This window comes from Procambarus clarkii, chromosome 43 (assembly GCF_040958095.1).
Source record: "Procambarus clarkii isolate CNS0578487 chromosome 43, FALCON_Pclarkii_2.0, whole genome shotgun sequence".
NCBI classification, from domain to species: domain Eukaryota; kingdom Metazoa; phylum Arthropoda; class Malacostraca; order Decapoda; family Cambaridae; genus Procambarus; species Procambarus clarkii.
In genome coordinates, this window is record NC_091192.1 from 26,799,661 (window position 1) to 26,821,157 (window position 21,497).

A 21,497-nucleotide genomic window follows, 5' to 3' on the forward strand; every position below is an offset into this window, starting at 1 on the left:
GCCCTCGCCTTCCTCGCCTTCACCCTCGCCTGCGTCGTCTTCTGCAGGTCTGTGTGTTCCCTAGTCGTCTCTCAGGTCCTCCTCCTCCTCCTCCTCACAGTGCTAGCTCGTCATGTCCGGTGTGGCGCCCAGATTGGGGACATGTAGCGCCCAGATTGGGGACTTGTGGTGCCCAGATTGGGGACATGTAGCGCCCAGATTGGGGACTTGTGGTGCCCAGATTGGGGACTTGTAGCGCCCAGATTGGGGACTTGTGGTGCCCAGATTGGGGACTTGTGGTGCCCAGATTGGGGACTTGTGGTGCCCAGATTGGGGACATGTAGCGCCCAGATTGGGGACTTGTGGTGCCCAGATTGGGGACTTGTAGCGCCCAGATTGGGGACATGTAGCGCCCAGATTGGGGACTTGTGGTGCCCAGATTGGGGACTTGTGGCGCCCAGATTGGGGACTTGTGGTGCCTAGAATGGTGACCATATGGTGACCGGAATAGTGTGACTTTCATTACAACAATTTACCTGAGGGTCACCATCTCACTCTATAATGGCCTCGGTGAGGACAGGACGCCGGTGGCTTGTCAAACGTCCCCCCCCCCATATTTTGTGTTAGGGATGTGTCAAGTTGTGTGTAGGTTATTAGGGCTATTTGTTTCCTCTTTAACACAACAAATAGTAACTTTAATATATATCTAAATACTCTTAACATTGTTCCATGTATTTTATGTTTAATTAAATTATCATTGTTAGTCATTTAAACAGGTTCTAAAGTTCACGTTTTCTCTCATTATGTCATGATAGAAAACGAAAATATTATGTAGCTTTTAAGGTACGGCTAACTTGAAATATTTTACTACGAAGTAAATAATAAATAAATAAATAAATAAATGTTTATTTAGGTAAGGTACATACATACAAGAGATTTTACAAAGTTTGTTGGATTAATAGATAGAGCTAGTACATACAATGCCTAAAGCCACTATTACGCAAAGCGTTTCGGGCAGGAAAAACATTAATGACTAAAGCTTAAAACTAATGGGTATAAAGAATAAAATGTGTTGAGAACAAATAAAAATAGAGGTAAAAGAGGGGCAACATGGCTGAAAAAGCAGCACAAATACAATTACAAATTATTACAGACAATTACATTCAAACAGCGTTGTTTTGAAAAAAAAAACAGACATTGGTTGACAACAGAGGGGTAAGGTAGGTTACAGGGAATTTATTAGGTATAGCTTCGTTTTTATCTTAAACTGGTTGAGAGAGGTACAGTCTTTAACATGATTGGGAAGGTCATTCCACATTCTGGGTCTCTTGATCTGTAGAGCATTTCTAGTATGATTAAGTCGTACTCTAGGAATATCAAAACTGTATTTATTTCTGGTGTGGTGCTCATGGGTTCTGTTACAACCTTCAATGAATCTTTTGAGGTCAGGATTGGCATTACAGTTCAGCGTTTTATATATGTATAATACACATGAGAGAATGTGCAGTGACTTAATATCTAACATATTCAGAAATTTGAGTAGGGGTACCGAGTGATGTCTGGGGCCAGAGTTGGATATTGTCCTAACAGCAGCTTTGTGTTGAGTAATTAGAGGACGTAAATGATTTTGGGTAGTAGAACCCCAAGCACAAATACCATAGTTGGTATTCGGTTTCGGTATTCCTGTACTGTACTGTATAATTATAAATATAAATTGATGTATAATATTGACCAAATGTCATGTATACACAGTACGCGTAATTATTTGGCTAATATTTTGGAGGACCATTGACTTAAAAGTATTATCGATAGCCTACTGAAAGGTGGAAGTTATTGGGCTATACTTTTATATAACAATATTAATTTATGTTTGAGAAAATTACTATTTTGAATGAACAGCATGTTCATTCAAAATAGTAATGAGGGGCGCCTGACAGCTGAGTAGACAGCGCTTCGGATTCGTAGTCCTAATGTTCCGGGTTCGATCCCCAGTGGAGGCGGAGACAAAGGGGCAAAATGTTTCTTTGACCCTAATACCCTTGTTACCTAGCAGTAAATAGGTACCTGGGAGTTAGACAGCTGCTAGGGGCTGCTTCCTGGGGGTGAGTAACAAAAAGGAGGCCTGGTCGAGGACCAGGCCGCGGGGACGCTAAGCCCCCGAAATCATCTCAAGATAACCTCAAGAATGTTAAAATTGATGAATGCGTCTTTGGGGTCGACCGCTGGATGGAATGAACTTGGGAAAGTGTATTATTTGTTTTAATAATACACTTTCCCAAGTACTGGATTAAAACAAATTTTCCGATGAACCTTGAACCTTTATCAAGGTAATGTAAACTGTTTACACTACCGTGATAGAGAGTGTAAGTTCATCCGAAAATTCTGTTTAATAATACACTTACACAAGTTCGGGTCATTTCTTCACCTTTAATAATAATTGACAAACTAAATTATTTCAGAGTTATATTACAATGCATAACCCACCCTTCACACTTGCTACATTCACGCCTATACATCACCATGTCGTACATAGACATACAGCTTAATACACCCACTCCCCTGCCCACCCACTCACACCCCCCACCCGCACATACACTCTCACGCGCCCACATCCCCCATAAACACACCCACCTGCTAACTGCCCTTCGCCATTACAGGCGTCGAGCGAGCAGGCAGGACAAGCAGAAGGGTGGAGTGATCTCCCTGGGCTCCCTCCCTAGCGAGGAGCGGTCCTCCTCCCTGCCCTATAACACCCGGGACGAGTCACACGACTCTGTCATCCACGGCATCAGGGCGTCGCCTCGCCCCGACCACAGCCTCGTCCCGGCCCTCAACCTCACGGTGAGTACACGTCGCTGTGAGTACACGTCGCCTCATCTTCCATGATGCAGGGAGTATCTGCTCAGCCCCTAATGAGTATCTACTCAGTCTCTAATGAGTATCTACTCAGTCTCTAATGAGTATCTACTCAGTCTCTAATGAGTATCTGCTCACTAACTCTACCACAAGTTGAGAATATAGAGTGCTACCACTTCAGGTAACATATTGTATTACCATTCTGTATTTTGCATTTGTGAAGCAGCCATGTCACGGTCCTGTCCCGGGTTCGATTCCTGGGTAGGGCGAGGTGTGTTGGAGACAGGAAGCCTGTTAGAGGGTCATTGAGGTTATCCAAGGGTATAACGTCTGACCTTTTAGGAAGATGCTATTCACAACAGTTGCCTAATCCCACACCCCTGGGATTGTCACTCGTTGTTTCCGTCTCTTCAAGACAAGCGGGTTGAGGTCTTCCCAAACCCTCAGATATGTGGCAGCTTGGCACATATGTGACACACGTTTGGTGACTTTCCGGATCACTTACTCCACCACATCTCTGGTACAGGTGTCCCCTCAGATCGATCGCAGGTGGGAGTTCCCTCGGAGCCGCCTGGTGATCGAGCAGACGCTAGGAGAAGGGGAGTTCGGCAAGGTGATGAAAGCCAAGGCGCAAGGCATTGGAGGCAATTTAGGTAAGTTACCCCCATTATTATTTTGGTTCAGTTTTCTTTCTTTTGCTGCTGATTTTTCCTCCACCTCCTCGTCGCCACACCCAGCGCCCATACCTGGTGGGTGTGGCGCTACACCCAGCGCCCATACCTGGTGGGTGTGGCGCCCATACCTCGTGGGTGTGGCGCCACACCCAGCGTCACACTATATATCTATATTTTCTTCTCACCTGTCTTTGCTGGCTTATAAATTTTGTCGTGTTTCTTTCTTTCTCTGTCTGTCTGTCTCTATCTCCTTCTCTCTCTCTCCCTCTCCGTCTCCCTGACTGACTCACTCCTCACTGCTCCGTCGCAGGCTACACCACCGTCGCCGTCAAGATGCTCAAGTCCAACAGCACACAGGTGGAGCTCCAGGACCTGCTATCCGAGTACTCTCTCCTGAAGGAGGTCTGCCACCCCAACGTGGTCAAGCTCCTGGGCGCCTGCACGGGCAAGGGCGGCCCCATCTACATCATCATCGAGTTCTGCCAGTATGGGTCCCTCAGGTGAGGCCAGGAAGGGGGAGGAGAGAGGGGCGAAGGGGGAGGATAGAGGGGGGGTTCAGGAGAAGGGGATGAATATGAGAGTGTGCAGAGGAGTGTACGTGAGTGGGTAGAGTGCCAGGGGTACGTGAGTGTCAGTAGAGTACCAGAGTACCAGCAAACATAAACAAATCGCTGTTCACCTATACCCCCCCCTCTCCCCCTCTCCTCCCCTGCTGCTACACCCCCCCCCCTATCACCCCCATCCCCCCCCCTAATACTACAACAACAACAACACCCCCTATCACCCCCATCCCCCCCCTAATACTACAACAACAACACCCCCTATTACCCCCATCCCCCCCCTAATACTACAACAACAACACCCCCTATCACCCCCACCCCCCCCCTAATACTACAACAACAACACCCCCTATCACCCCCACCCCCCCCTAATACTACAACAACAACACCCCCTATCACCCCCACCCCCCCCCTAATACTACAACAACAACACCCCCTATCACCCCCACCCCCCCCTAATACTACAACAACAACACCCCCTATCACCCCCACCCCCCCCTAATACTACAACAACAACACCCCCTATCACCCCCACCCCCCCCTAATACTACAACAACAACACCCCCTATCACCCCCATCCCCCCCTAATACTACAACAACAACACCCCCTATCACCCCCACCCCCCCCCTAATACTACAACAACAACACCCCCTATCACCCCCATCCCCCCCCCTAATACTACAACAACAACAACACCTATCACCCCCATCCCCCCCCTAATACTACAACAACAACAACACCTGTACCCACCTCCCCCTCTAACAACCTCCTCTAACAACCTGTCCTCCTCCGCCTCCTCCTGCAGGAACTACCTCAAAAGATCCCGTCACGCTGAGTTCGAAAACCGCGTGGGCTCCGGGCCCGTGGACGGCTCCGCCGGGGACTACACCATCACGCCCAAGGACCTCCTCTCCTTCGCCTGGCAGATCTGCAAGGGCATGGCCTACCTCACAGACATGAAGGTAAGGTGGTGAGTCTGGCCTACCTCACAGACATGAAGGTAAGGTGGTGAGTCTGGCCTACCTCACAGACATGAAGGTAAGGTGGTGAGTCTGGCCTACCTCACAGACATGAAGGTAAGGTCGTGAGTCTGGCCTACCTCACAGACATGAAGGTAAGGTCGTGAGTCTGACCTACCTCACAGACATGAAGGTAAATCAAGGGAAGGGGGAATTATGAGGGGGGGGGGAAATATCAATCGTGATTGAAACAAGGATAGTGAAGGGTGGACAAATCCACAAGGGCCGTGAAGAGGATTCGAACCTGCGTCCGGGAGCAACCCAGACACTGCCTTAATCGACTGAGCTACGGCAGGGTAAAAGGCCCTTTTGGATTTGTTCATTTGATGCATCACGCTATTGTGATCTCTGTGTGTGTGATAGTGAAGGGTGATTTGGGAGAGGAGAAGGGGACCTGTGTCCTCCTCCACTCACCCGTGTCCTCCCCCACTCACCCGTGTCCTCCCCCACTCACCCGTGTCATCTCCCACTCACCCGTGTCCTCCCCCACTCACCCGTGTCCTCCCCCACTCACCCGTGTCCTCCCCGACTCACCCGTGTCCTCTCCCACTCACCCGTGTCCTCCCCCACTCACCCGTGTCCTCCCCCACTCACCCGTGTCCTCCCCCACTCACCCGTGTCCTCCCCCACTCACCCGTGTCCTCTCCCACTCACCCGTGTCCTCCCCCACTCACCCGTGTCCTCCCCCACTCACCCGTGTCCTCCCCCACTCACCCGTGTCCTCCCCCACTCACCCGTGTCCTCTCCCACTCACCCGTGTCCTCTCCCGACTCACCCGTGTCCTCTCCCACTCACCCGTGTCCTCCCCCACTCACCCATGTCCTCCCCCACTCACCCGTGTCCTCCCCCACTCACCCGTGTCCTCTCCCACTCACCCGTGTCCTCCCCCACTCACCCGTGTCCTCCCCCACTCACCCGTGTCCTCCCCCACTCACCCGTGTCCTCCCCCACTCACCCGTGTCCTCTCCCACTCACCCGTGTCCTCCCCCACTCACCCGTGTCCTCCCCCACTCACCCGTGTCCTCCCCCACTCACCCGTGTCCTCCCCCACTCACCCGTGTCCTCCCCCACTCATCCGTGTCCTCTCCCACTCACCCGTGTCCTCCCCCACTCACCCGTGTCCTCCCCCACTCACCCGTGTCCTCCCCCACTCACCCGTGTCCTCCCCCACTCACCCGTGTCCTCTCCCACTCACCCGTGTCCTCCCCCACTCACCCGTGTCCTCCCCCACTCACCCGTGTCCTCTCCCACTCACCCGTGTCCTCCCCCACTCACCCGTGTCCTCCCCCACTCACCCGTGTCCTCCCCCACTCACCCGTGTCCTCCCCCACTCACCCGTGTCCTCTCCCACTCACCCTTGTCCTCCCCCACTCACCCGTGTCCTCTCCCACTCACCCGTGTCCTCCCCAACAGCTGGTCCACCGGGACCTGGCGGCGAGGAACGTGTTGCTGGCGGGGGGGAAGGTCTGCAAGATCTCCGACTTCGGCCTCACCAGAGACGTCTACGAGGGCGACCTCTACTTCAAGAGGAGCAAGGGTAGAGGTGAGTCTTGGTGGAGCAGCTACTCCACACTGACCTCAGCTACTCCACACTGACCTCGGCTACTCCACACAGACCTCAGCTACTCCACACAGACCTCGGCTACTCCACACAGACCTCAGCTACTCCACACAGACCTCAGCTACTCCACACAGACCTCAGCTACTCCACACAGACCTCGGCTACTCCACACAGACCTCAGCTACTCCACACAGACCTCGGCTACTCCACACAGACCTCGGCTACTCCACACAGACCTCAGCTACTCCACACAGACCTCGGCTACTCCACACAGACCTCAGCTACTCCACACAGACCTCGGCTACTCCACACAGACCTCGGCTACTCCACACAGACCTCAGCTACTCCACACAGACCTCGGCTACTCCACACAGACCTCGGCTACTCCACACAGACCTCAGCTACTCCACACAGACCTCGGCTACTCCACACAGACCTCAGCTACTCCACACAGACCTCGGCTACTCCACACAGACCTCGGCTACTCCACACAGACCTCAGCTACTCCACACAGACCTCGGCTACTCCACACAGACCTCAGCTACTCCACACAGACCTCGGCTACTCCACACAGACCTCAGCTACTCCACACAGACCTCAGCTACTCCACACAGACCTCGGCTACTCCACACAGACCTCAGCTACTCCACACAGACCTCACCTACTCCACACAGACCTCAGCTACTCCACACAGACCTCACCTACTCCACACAGACCTCAGCTACTCCACACAGACCTCAGCTACTCCACATAGACATGACTTACTCCACACAGACCTCAGCTACTCCACACAGACCTCAGCTACTCCACACAGACCTCAGCTACTCCACACAGACCTCGGCTACTCCACACAGACCTCAGCTACTCCACACAGACCTCAGCTACTCCACACAGACCTCAGCTACTCCACACAGACCTCACCTACTCCACACAGACCTCAGCTACTCCACACTTTCCTCACCTACTCCACACAGACCTCAGCTACTCCACACAGACCTCAGCTACTCCACATAGACATGACTTACTCCACACAGACCTCAGCTACTCCACACAGACCTCAGCTACTCCACACAGACCTCAGCTACTCCACCCAGACCTCGGCTACTCCACACAGACCTCAGCTACTCCACACAGACCTCAGCTACTCCACACAGACCTCGGCTACTCCACACAGACCTCAGCTACTCCACACAGACCTCAGCTACTCCACACAGACCTCAGCTACTCCACACTGACCTCAGCTACTCCACACAGACCTCAGCAACTCCACACTGACCTCGGCTACTCCACACAGACCTTAGCTACTCCACACTGACCTCAGCTACTCCACACAGACCTCACCTACTCCACACAGACCTCAGCTACTCCACACTGACCTCAGCTACTCCACACAGACCTCAGCTACTCCACACAGACCTCAGCTACTCCACACAGACCTCAGCTACTCCACACAGACCTCAGCTACCACACAGACCTCAGCTACTCCACACAGACCTCAGTTACTCCACACTGACCTCGGCTACTCCACACAGACCTCAGCTACTCCACACTGACCTCAGCTACTCCACACAGACCTCAGCTACTCCACACAGACCTCAGCTACTCCACACTGACCTCAGCTACTCCACACAGACCTCACCTACTCCACACAGACCTCAGCTACTCCACACAGACCTCAGCTACTCCACATAGACATGACTTACTCCACACAGACCTCAGCTACTCCACACAGACCTCAGCTACTCCACACAGACCTCAGCTACTCCACACAGACCTCAGCTACTCCACACAGACCTCAGCTACTCCACACAGACCTCAGCTACTCCACACAGACCTCACCTACTCCACATAGACATGACTTACTCCACACAGACCTCAGCTACTCCACACAGACCTCAGCTACTCCACACAGACCTCGGCTACTCTGTGGGAACCGACCGACCTGTGAGATTTATATTTATTTAATTTATATGAATTTATATTTACGTTAATTTATATACTTCGATAGCAATTTGTATAATGTTAAGTGGACTGTATTTCTGCAATAATCTCATAATCTCACAAATCGATCCTCTACACATTAGGGGGGGTTTATTAGTTTATATATATATGCAGCCAATCAAACTACAGTATTAACTACATACATTGAAAAGGTTCCTTATCTTATAGTACAGCAGGTTAGTCCACCAGGTATAACTAGGGTGTAGACACCAAATTATCCTCTTTGAGGTAGCTTCCTCACCCAGTAACTGGTGCACAAATCTTGCATCCTCGTCTTGACCTGTCAAAAGTGCGCTAGCTGTGAAGCCAGAATCCTATATATGACAAGTATATCAGAGAAAACAGTACATGGAACATGAAGACCTGGCTTAATTACCTTTAGTTTGAGGCTATTTCGCGATCTAACCGGGTCACCCTATATCCTGACATTAATGGCCATAAATGAATGATAAACGGGTTTCGGATTGACACTTAACTTGAATTTGTAGACAGCGTGTTGAAAAATGGTACACCTTTGGGTTCCATAACACTACGTCCAAGTAAAATTAACAGGAGCCGAATTTGCTCCCGTGTGAGCCTCTGGTCTCGTATAAACAATGGCTGCATCTAACACTCCATTCTATTGACGTCTGGCCGACATTGTCCAGAATGATAGGAGCCAAATTTGCTCCACACGTCTCGGAGGTGACACAACAATGGCTGCCCTCCTTCCTCCCTCTGACGCCTGGCTTACATTGTCCAGATTTCAGAACGTGATAGAAGGGTCACATTTACTCTACTTTAATATTGATAATTAAGTTAATTTATATAAGATGTTTTTATGATGGTAAAGTCCAAAGACTTATGTATTTAAGAATAATTCCCAGCAGAATAGCTGGTGAATTATAATAGTATGTGGTGATGATATCCCGTTTTCTATAGACGGTAATTCCACTACAAGTTACGTTTTCTATGGGTAACTTGTTGGTAATACAGCTATTATCTGTATGATATATTAAATGCTGTCGGATTTTCCGACATAATTCCCCAGGGGGCTGCTCACGGGTCGAAGTCCTATTTAGAACAGACGAACACCGATACTCCTCCTTCGAATTATTAGATTAATTTGATGTTAGTAGTTAGTAATCACACGTTTGTGTGTCTGTTCGTACAGGACGGATGTCCCGTACTAGAGTTGCAGGGGTTAGAAGTCTAATGCGATTTCATTTCCCTGTCAACTCTTGAAAGGCTAATATTCAAGCCTAATTACATATTATTTAACCCAGAAGACTGGATGTGATCAAGTACTACAGTCAAGTATGATTCAGGGACTGCAGTGAGATCAGTGACATTAGATATAACTTGAAGTTTCTTCAGGTAACTGGTCACTGATATATAAACACTGAGGCCCATGGAATACATCTTGATTAAATAATAAATGTATCAAATCAGTCATCAGATTTATTAGGGTTTAATTTAGTTAATTGATTCAGAAGATTGAATAGCTCATCATTAAAGTAAAGTATGGTTCTGAGACTGCAGTGGGTTCAGTGACATTGGTCGCAGTGACTTGTAGCTGTTTTAGGCTACTGTTCACTGATTTGCCACTGAGGCCTCATGAACTCATCTTCAGCTTTAAATGATGATACTAACATCAACCTCTGTTGGTATAGTCAGCTGTAATCTCCTTAGTATAATGCTACTGGAGAAATATAATCAGCTGACAAATTTAGATTTCTATTGGTATTGTTTATCTGCAGGCATAGGTCTCCTCAGGCTTGATACTGGGCCTGAGAGTAATTTACCTCCTGCAGAGTTTAACATGGTTATGCCCTGATATTTAGTAGGGCTACCGATGAATCGATGGCAATAGTCTGTCCCTACAAGGAGACCGAAGTCGGTGAGGTGATCAGACTTAATATTATCTGCCAATTTTATTCCTCTATTTCTCAGGAATTTGGCTGTTGCTCTCAGACCTTGAACTTGTAGGTCTACTGGTATTTTGTCCACCACAATGGCTTGTACTCGACAGACGTACCTGCCTAAACGTACTGATGGTTGTACCACCTGGTAGACTTGAGGTCCTGCATCTGTTACAAACCCTGAGATGTTGAATGACGTCTGGGCTACAGGCCTTAATTGTAATTCATCTGCCAACCTTTTAGTGATGTATGTTCTTTGGGATCCTTGGTCAAACAACCCACGGGTATGGACCTTGGCCCTCTTATTCAGGATGGTAATTTGGGCAGTAGGCAAAGTCGTATTACCTTTAGACTTTGCCGATTGGACACTCTTTGTTTGTTGCACCTTGCAGTACTGTACTGTGGTGGGAATGCTATCTTCCACCTTGGGTCTTGAATACGTTAATTTCGTATATTTGCACAGTGCTGCATGGTGTCTACCTCTTCTACACCTGTTGCAGGTGTTGAATTGGGTATCACAATAGTCTATGTTGTGTGACTTGAGACACCTTGCACATCTCCCTAATTCCTGGAGTCGCTCAATACGAATGTCTCTGGTTGGATAATTAGCACAACAGTATGTTAAATGTTTCCCTTTGCAGAACATACATGTCCCCCAGCCTACTGCACGTTTGGAAGTTACCGGTTTGGGTGAACTAGTAACAGTAGGCTTGGAGGATGCTGCTGCATTGTCAGATTTTCTGCAACTTGATGTTAGAGTAATTGACTGATGTTTATTTGGGGTAGTTGTTTTACCCTTTAATTGACTCTTATTTTCTATTTCTGAAGGCTTGCATGAGGCTTTAACTTCCTCATTTGCACGTCGTTTGTTTATGATGGAATGTAAACCTTCAGTGATGTCCTGTACTGTCAGGATGGTGTTATGTTGATGTGCATGTAATTCATCTAGTATATCGCTGGACAATTTTCGTTGAAGGACTACTTTGGTCATCCATTCACTAGTAGTTATATCAACCTTAAGACTGAATATTCTTAGTAGTGACTCAAACTCCATGCTGAAGGATTGTAATGAGTCAGCAGTCTGATCAGGTTGAGGTAAATCCAGCAATTGTAGTACTAGATGTATGACAGTTTTCTCATTGCCAGCATTATCCCTAGGAAGCTGGACTGGGAAATTAGTGCTGTCGCTATTTTCATTTACATTTTCTACTACTGGTTCAGCTTCACCTCTAGTTTGGAGGCATGTTAACTTAGTAGCCTCAGGTATTGGGTTTTCAGAAACCACAGAGACTGTGGATAAATTGTCTGAGAACTGCTTAATTTCTGGTGGTATAATATTGGGTGAAGCTGTAGTGGGTGAAGCTTTACTGGGTGAAGCTTTATCCTTGTTGATTAAAGGATCTAATCTGGCTTTACATTTATTCTCAAAAAGATCCAGATCATCCATAACATTATCTACTTTATTTGGTGTACTTGCTATTTGTTCCGATTCAATTATCCTGTGTAAATGTTCCAACCTGCCTTGAGTTTCTTCTTCATATTGTGCAAGGTCAGACAGGAATGGTTCCACATCTTCAACTACTATGTCGTCGTCGTGGACCTGATTTTGGTAAGATTTCCTATTTGCTTTCAATATATGCAATTGGGTTTGAATCTGTAACAGTGGTATTTTCAACCGACGATAATTAATTACAGGCTCATATAACAACTGTTCATATTGGTTGAGATCTCTTGTTAGTTGGCGTTTGCTTGATATTAAAGCACGCTTTGCTTTCTGTGGATTAGTCATGGTGACTTGTTAATTGGGCACCACTGGCTCATAAATTGTGAGCAAGTACTGATGGTAGCCTAGGGTTAAATTCTGAACTCACTAGGCAATAATCCTACCTCTACTAGAGGTTAGCACTTAAAATTAATACACATTATATATATACAATCATCCACACTAATGATTTGAGTGATAAACCAGTGTCACTGGAAGTACCTTTAGGTTAGCTCTTCTATATCACCCTAGGATGGTAGAGACACTAATTAATCACTCAAAGGTGTAATGATCATAAGTAAATTATTATATATACAACTCAACTCGAGTTGATAAAAATTACACCCAAAATAGGGTCTGGACCATTCATTAATGGTGTTAGGTTATTCAATATAGTACAACTGACTATGGTAATAATGGGACTAGGATGAACGATAATAGTTCAACTAGTCAATGGTTAATATCCTACCCTGATGTGGGTTGGCAATTAGTAAATATTATACTGTGATCACTAGTGCAATATATATTAAATAATTCTCTATTTGGAGAAATAATATACACAATTATTGTTAATAGCCTCTTAATTAGCCTCTATGAAACTTCTAATATTATCAAGAAGTATTAAATATTATTAGTGACCTCGCGAAATAAACTCCACAAAATTCGTAGATAATCTCTCGCGAAATGTAACACCACGAAATCCGTGAACAATCTCGCGAAGACACAGTCACTAATTAGGCTGGCTTCTATATTAGCGCTGTCATTTCACGAAATAACACGCCACCAAATATCTGTGGGTGTGCATGAAACCGCTGACGAAGCTGAACTGGGCTGAGGGAGGCTCCTGAGCTCCCTCGAGGCTACGCTGCCGTCTTGACTGCTGGCTTTGTTTAAATAACACTGCACTAGTATATTTAATGAATCCACTGGTTAACTGGTTCATCCGGTACTAAGATGACCAAATGTGGGTTCATAGGACCGAATATTCCGGTTCCGAAGGTCCAAATAATCCGTCATCCGGTTCGAAGATGACCAAATAATGTGGGAACCGACCGACCTGTGAGATTTATATTTATTTAATTTATATGAATTTATATTTACGTTAATTTATATACTTCGATAGCAATTTGTATAATGTTAAGTGGACTGTATTTCTGCAATAATCTCATAATCTCACAAATCGATCCTCTACACATTAGGGGGGGTTTATTAGTTTATATATATATGCAGCCAATCAAACTACAGTATTAACTACATACATTGAAAAGGTTCCTTATCTTATAGTACAGCAGGTTAGTCCACCAGGTATAACTAGGGTGTAGACACCAAATTATCCTCTTTGAGGTAGCTTCCTCACCCAGTAACTGGTGCACAAATCTTGCATCCTCGTCTTGACCTGTCAAAAGTGCGCTAGCTGTGAAGCCAGAATCCTATATATGACAAGTATATCAGAGAAAACAGTACATGGAACATGAAGACCTGGCTTAATTACCTTTAGTTTGAGGCTATTTCGCGATCTAACCGGGTCACCCTATATCCTGACATTAATGGCCATAAATGAATGATAAACGGGTTTCGGATAGACACTTAACTTGAATTTGTAGACAGCGTGTTGAAAAATGGTACACCTTTGGGTTCCATAACACTACGTCCAAGTAAAATTAACAGGAGCCGAATTTGCTCCCGTGTGAGCCTCTGGTCTCGTATAAACAATGGCTGCATCTAACACTCCATTCTATTGACGTCTGGCCGACATTGTCCAGAATGATAGGAGCCAAATTTGCTCCACACGTCTCGGAGGTGACACAACAATGGCTGCCCTCCTTCCTCCCTCTGACGCCTGGCTTACATTGTCCAGATTTCAGAACGTGATAGAAGGGTCACATTTACTCTACTTTAATATTGATAATTAAGTTAATTTATATAAGATGTTTTTATGATGGTAAAGTCCAAAGACTTATGTATTTAAGAATAATTCCCAGCAGAATAGCTGGTGAATTATAATAGTATGTGGTGATGATATCCCGTTTTCTATAGACGGTAATTCCACTACAAGTTACGTTTTCTATGGGTAACTTGTTGGTAATACAGCTATTATCTGTATGATATATTAAATGCTGTCGGATTTTCCGACATACTCCACACAGACCTCAGCTACTCCACACAGACCTCGGCTACTCCACACAGACCTCAGCTTCTCCACACAGACCTCGGCTACTCCACACAGACCTCGGCTACTCCACACAGACCTCGGCTACTCCACACAGACATCGGCTACTCCACACAGACCTCAGCTACTCCACACAGACCTCGGCTACTCCACACAGACCTCGGCTACTCCACACAGACCTCGGCTACTCCACACAGACCTCAGCTACTCCACACAGACCTCAGCTACTCCACACAGACCTCACCTACTCCACACAGACCTCAGCTACTCCACACAGACCTCAGCTACTCCACACAGACCTCAGGTACTCCACATAGACATGACTTACTCCACATAAAAAACATACTTGAATTTGTAATTCCTTTTGTTCTATTCACTGTAGCTAATATTTTTGAATGAGTTCAAACCATTATTGTGTTCAGAATGTCCTTACTCCGCCCAGTATATCCCTTACTCCATTATTTACCTCCTTTCTCCGCTCAGTATATGCCTTACTCCATTATTTACCTCCTTTCTCCGCCCAGTATATCCCTTACTCCATTGTTTACCTCCTTTCTCTGCTCAGTATATGCCTTACTCCATTGTTTACCTCCTTTCTCTGCTCAGTATATGCCTTACTCTATTGTTGACACAGTGCCGGTCAAGTGGATGGCCCTGGAGAGCTTGGTGGACCACGTCTACACCAGCAAGAGTGACGTGTGGGGCTTCGGGGTGCTACTGTGGGAGCTGGTCACTCTGGGCACTCCCCCTTACCCCGGGGTCACTCCTGAGAGACTCTTCTCCCTGCTCAAGGCCGGCTACCGCATGGAGAAGCCGGAAAACTGCTCCCAGGAGCTGTAAGTAGTCTAAGAGTCAGACCAGATGTAAGGGTCAAAAGGATATGGCAAAGATATTGTATTCTGGGGATGGGCCAGGATATGGCAAAGGTATTGTATTCTGGGGATGGGCGAGAATATGGCAAAGGTATTGTATTCTGGGGATGGGCCAGAATATGGCAAAGGTATTGTATTCTGGGGATGGGCCAGGATATGGCAAAGATATTGTATTCTGGGGATGGGCCAGGATATTGTAGTCTGTGGGTATGTCCAAGATCTTGTAGTCGATGAATAAAACCAAGTTATTGTAGCCTATGCAAGAATCTTTGTACAGTAGTTCAGTATTAAGACCAAAATATCAATATTTCCGGGAGACCCAAGACACTGAGGCTTCTAGTGAACTGAAGAAGGAAGTTACAGCTTTTAGGCAAAACTAAACCAAAAAGTGGCGATTATACAGCTAAAGGAAAGATCACAGTTTCAAGTTTTTTTTGTAGATAAAATATTAGCATATTTTAACCAAAAAAAAATTGGGGAAATGAGAGCTTCGTGCTTTCTATATAGAAGAAAACGAAGGAGAAGAGCGGGAGGCATCTTTGGAAATAACAAAAATTCTCTATTTTTCAAGAAGCAAATGGTCGATGTTTAGGTATTTGAATTTGCATTAATTTTTTTATTTTTTACCCATTCCTCGGTCTGGTTATGTCTTTAGCTTCCGCCTTCCTTCTCCTACCACCATGCATCCTTCTTATCCCTTATATCTCTGCGTCATTCCTATTCCTCATCCTCCTACTACCTCTTCCCTAGCCCCTATGCCTCGGTAGTTCAACCTTCGTTCTGTGCTCCACTATCTGATAAGGGCGAGACCCGCTTTCACCATGACCTTTGACCCCGTCCTCGGCCAGGTACGACGTGATGCTCCAGTGCTGGGCCGAAGAGCCCGCCAGGAGACCTTGCTTCCAGGAGCTGACCGACATCTTCGACGCCATGATCCAGGCGGACGTCGAGTACCTGGAACTGCGCTCCCTCATCGTCACCAACCGCGGCTACTTCGACGGCGTGCCCGCGCGGCTTTATCCCGAGGCTCCGCCGCAGTTCCAGGACGCGCCGCAGGCTACCGGAGACAGCCACTTACCCCAGTCGCAGCCGCATGTCGTATTGCCCCCGCCGCCGCAGGAGGTTTTGCCACAGCAGCTCCTTCAAGGGGTGCCGCACCTGAGCGTAGAGGAGGGCCGTGTTCCCCACCCGCAGCAAGGTGAGTGTTGTCCAACTCTGTGATTCAGCTTGGAGATAAGCTTCAGCTCATCCCAAATCCTCCTCCTGATCCCGTCCAAGTGCTTCGTACTCCTAATAGCTTGTCGTTTTCCTCCTGATAGTTCCCTTTCCTTTAGCTCCTGGCCTACGCCTATCAACTTTCAATAATTTAGTGCCCTTATTCCAGAGTTACTTTTAGGTTCTCTCTACTCTTGAATCTGTCGGTGGGTTGGAGTAGTTGAAATTGTGAAGAGTTACCCCTAAATCATAATGTAGGGGTTAATCCATTTTCTCTGTGAGGTTTCGACTCACTTCGAGGGGGGACTTGCGCCTTGTACCAAATAACACCAGGCAGTCCTCCTCCTCCTCCTCCTCAAGCGATAATACTTCTACTACCAGCACAATCACCACCACTACCACCAGCACAATCACCACCACTACCACCAGCACAATCACCACCACCACTACCACCAGCACAATCACCACCACCACTACCACCATTTCAGACTGGTCCCCACCTGAGGACGAGCAGCTGGACACCGACGCCTACCTGGTGGCCCGGACCCACCTGGGCCCACCCCACCGTGAGGAGTCCACCGAGCCCCTCCTGGCGCCCACCTCCCCGCCCACCACGGCCGCCCATACGCCCACCATCACCACTTCCCACGCCCACAACCCCGCCTACTCCCCCACCAGCGAGTTGCCACCGCCCCCACTCCACTACTCCACTCTGGCAACCCGACCTGACGAAGAAGATGCCCATAATCTGGTATGTGGCCGACGGCAACTTAATTTGTGGCCGATGGCAACTTAATTCATAGTTAATGGTAAATTATTTCCTTGTCTATGGCAACATACTTTATGCCCTACCTATTGTTGTTGAGTCCGGGAATCAACGTCCCCGTGGCCCTGTTTCTGATGGCAATTTCGTCCATAGCCTATGGCGAGTTAGTTCGTGGCCTGTGCCAACTGCCCCATTGTCTATACAACTCCATACATTGCTTTAGGTCAACAAGTGTATATAATACAGGCAATTTATCTTTTTTAGAATTATGTCAATCTTATAGTATATGCATCCTCACAATGCCATGGGATGATATCATAAGTGATATCATCCTTATAACAGCGTAAGTTTTAGTAGTTTATGGCAATCTTAGATTTAATAGCCTATGGCAGTATAAGTATTTAGTAATTTATGATTGGCAGGTTTATTAGGGGGATCTATGGCACCACAGGATTTAGTGGTGGAATAAAACATTAAATTTGGACCTGTGGCAACATTCGTTTTTAGTGTTCTATGTCACTATGGCGCTGTCAGCTGTTGACAGTGGCAATGAGAGCCACACCTTTAGACAGGAGTGATGAGAATGACAGCATTAACCGTTGACAGGAGTGTTGTAGGAGCGAGGAGGACTCTGACAGCGGGCGAGCGACGGGTGACTCGGGCTACGCGACGGAGGAGGGTCGTGGGAGGTGGCGGGTGGAGCACAAGGGGGGTGGTCGTACCCCCCAGGCCTCCCCCAGGGGATCGTCCTACTCCCCCGTCCCCCGCCACGAGCACGACCCCGAGGACGACCAGGACACCTCCGAGGACCTGGAGGAGAGACAAGAGCTCCTGATGGAGGATCTACTGGGACATCTGACCCCCAGCCCTGAACCCGCCCAAGCCGCCCACAGCGCCGCCCACAGCAGTCATGCCGCCCACAGTACCCACACCACACCTGTGATTGTGTGAGGAAGAGGGACTTCACAGACCGTCTAGAGATCATCAGTTGTGTTGGACTTCGAAGACGTCTCTCTCTCTCTCTACGACGACTTCGAAACTCAAGTCTCTATCTCCTTTATTTTTGTTGGTGAGGACCCGAGGTCGCTATAGAGTGGACACTGCTTGGTGAGAATAGATATATATATCTATCACTCCTGTTGGTACTACATGGGTGGAATATGTGAGTGTATAATAACCCTCGGTGGTATAGCTTAGTGAAGATATGTGTATAGACCTCTACAGGAAATGTAACTTGCTTTAAAGATGGGTGTCGCCGCCTCCGCTGTGGGGAGTATCTACCTTGCAAGTTAAAAAATACCGTGTGGAAAGTATATACCAGTTGCCGTGTGTGGACGACAGACATATACCAAGACACCTTCCTTATATGTGTGTGTGTATGTGTGTGTGTATAAGAACAATTTCCCCCCACATACACCTGTTTATTCACTCAACCAGTCAACCTGTCAATCAACTAACGCCATCGTGTCCAGTAAGTAAGTTATCGCAAGATTAAATCAATTTCAAAACGTATGTATGTATGTGTGTGTGTGTGCTAAGGCTGTTGACCTTTATGACTCCCGATTGTTTCCAAAATTTGACTTTGAAACAAACGTCTGTGTGTGTGTGTGTGTGAGTGTGTGTGTGTGTGTGTGTGTGTGTGTGTGTGTGTGTGTGTGTGTGTGTGTGTGTGTGTGTGTGTGTGTGTGTGTGTGTGTGGTTTTACTTCAAGCCTGGAGGCTGGATTAAAACAAAACATGTTCAAAAAAACACGTTTTCTTCAAAGATTTTTCAAGGGGGTGACCTGTGCAACCTCGAGACCGAACTTTTGGTGAAATGTTAACCTTTTTTAATGACTCGTGTTACCCGTACATGAACGCGTTACCACCGACCTGAACAACTTTTGTCTCTCTTACCATTAGTGAATTATGTGTCATGTACTGTATAAGCTTTGAGAAGATCTTCTGTTGTAATATTTCTGATATTCAAGCTGCATTTCTTCACACTGCAGCTTCATTCCGCCACGCTACAGCTGTATTTCTCACACAAAAAAAGAGCAACTGTATTATTAGTACAGTTGTATTGTACACTATAATCAAAGTCTCCTGCCTTTATAGGGGGGGGGTGGTGGGAGAGGGAGGGAGGGCAGGGAGGTTGGGTCTTATCTCTTCAATGCGCATGTGCAGCAATAAGCACTTTGTGACGCTGTGACTCCCAACACACCGATTCGATTCGATACTAGATACGTCACTCATTAGCTGATTGTACGTCACGCTCGCCGATTGGCCCAGAATTTCCTACGTCACTGATCAACTGATGACACGTAGTCCGTTCTGATTGGCCGGCAAGTTATCCCGTCACCAGGTGATGCCACGTGGTACATGATGATTGGCTCAAATATTACTGTCATTGATCAGTTGATGACACGTTGCGCTTTCTGATTGGCCTGTAAGTTCCCGCGTCATTAACTGATGCCACTTAGGACGTGATAATTGGCCCAAACACTGATTCATTGATGATTATTAACGCATGTTTAGCAGATAATCTAGAATTTATGTTAATATTATTTAGTATGATGTGTAATAGAGGTTGATGGTGTTAAGGAGACATATTATTAGTGTGTAAGAGGGAACTTAGGTAGGGTAATATTGAGATATGTGAGCCCACCAGCCCCTCTTCTCCCCCGCCGTTACCCAAACATTCCCCACCACCACTACCAAATTCTTCCCCTACCATTACCAGCCATTCCTGGCTACCTTTCACACCACCCATTACCGCCTATTTCGTCGACCATCGACCATTCAACCACTACAATCTACCATAACTCAACCACCTACTCTAACATTAACTATCCAATTCACCCCCTCCCCCCCCTATCCTTCCCCCCATCACCGCCCTAACCCCCCAACCCTCCTCCCCCCCTCCCCCCCCCCAGTACCAGACAACACACAAGCCAGTGATCAAAGGAGAGACCTTAAGCACCACCTTAAGCAGCATCTAAGAACACTTAGGCTAAGTGTTCTCAGTACCACTTCTTAATTCATCCTTGAATACCACTCCCCCTCAAGTCTTCTTCCCACTTTAATGCTCGGAATGGTTTAAGTATTTGGCTCTGACTTAAGTGTTAGCTACTACGTGTTAGCTGCCACTTAAGTGTTGGCCACTACTTGAGTGGCAGGAATCAGAATCAACTGAATGTTAGCTATCACTTGAATGTTATCTAGAATTTGTTCTCACTTAAGTTAAGTTCTCACTTAAGTCATATATATATATATATATATATATATATATATATATATATATATATATATATATATATATATATATATATATATATATATATATATATATATATATATTATTGAGACGTTGGATAACTCCAGCCTGTGAAGTGACTGATGCTGGCAACATCAGTTTATATTTCTTGTATCAAATTGTTTTTATACGAATTTATGAATCATTGTATTTTTAGTTTGTGATGTAAGTGATAAGCAGTAGTGTGTGTGTGTGTGTGTGTGTGTGTGTGTGTGTGTGTGTGTGTGTGTGTGTGTGTGTGTGTGTGTGTGTGTGTGTGTGTGTGTGTGTGTTATTATACAGAAAGTTCCGTTGGCAGACCATGAATCAAAATATAGCCTAAATATTAAATTTAAGCTAAATACAAAATATTACAAAGGAGCATCTTTTTCCTATAATCAGCCATCATTTTTATATATTTTTTGTATTATGTGTTTACTTTGTACAGCAAATATATATATATATATATATATATATATATATATATATATATAATGTGTGTGTGTGTGTGTTGTTAATGTATATGAATGTATGTGTGTGTGTGTGTGTGTGTGTGTGTGCACGGCGCGTGTGGGTGAAACATTATATATAAAGACAATGTTTTCAATTGTTGCACGGAATGAAAGAAAGCTTAGCCCCTGAGTTGATAACGATTTCATCTATCTCAATAACCGTAATGTCAACCATTTTCTCACTCATTGTTTTCAAAAAGGTAGAGATCCTTCCTATTTCGACAGATACTTACTCTCTGTATCCTATCGTCGCTTGATGGCATGTGTGGTTGGGTAGTTGCTCTGGAGTCAGATTCACGAAAGCACTTACGCAAGCACTTACGAACCTGTGCATCTTTTCTCAATCTTTGGCGGCTTTGTTTACAATTATTAAAC

General features: G+C 46.6%; 1 protein-coding gene across 1 annotated transcript in view; it reads left to right on the plus strand.

Moving 5' to 3' along the window:
* Positions 1-20,586, plus strand: part of Ret (Ret oncogene) — a 49,901-nt gene extending 29,315 nt beyond the window's left edge. The window contains exons 10-19 of the mRNA XM_045738662.2: positions 1-47; positions 2,637-2,820; positions 3,362-3,488; positions 3,820-4,009; positions 4,876-5,032; positions 6,503-6,632; positions 15,119-15,320; positions 16,205-16,554; positions 17,060-17,322; positions 17,944-20,586. The exon at positions 1-47 is cut by the window's left edge and continues 50 nt beyond it. Coding sequence (XP_045594618.2) covers positions 1-47; positions 2,637-2,820; positions 3,362-3,488; positions 3,820-4,009; positions 4,876-5,032; positions 6,503-6,632; positions 15,119-15,320; positions 16,205-16,554; positions 17,060-17,322; positions 17,944-18,288 — 1,995 coding nt within the window. The 3' untranslated portion in view covers positions 18,289-20,586. The remainder of the gene's footprint in view (positions 48-2,636; positions 2,821-3,361; positions 3,489-3,819; positions 4,010-4,875; positions 5,033-6,502; positions 6,633-15,118; positions 15,321-16,204; positions 16,555-17,059; positions 17,323-17,943) is intronic.
* The last annotated feature ends 911 nt before the right edge of the window (positions 20,587-21,497 follow it).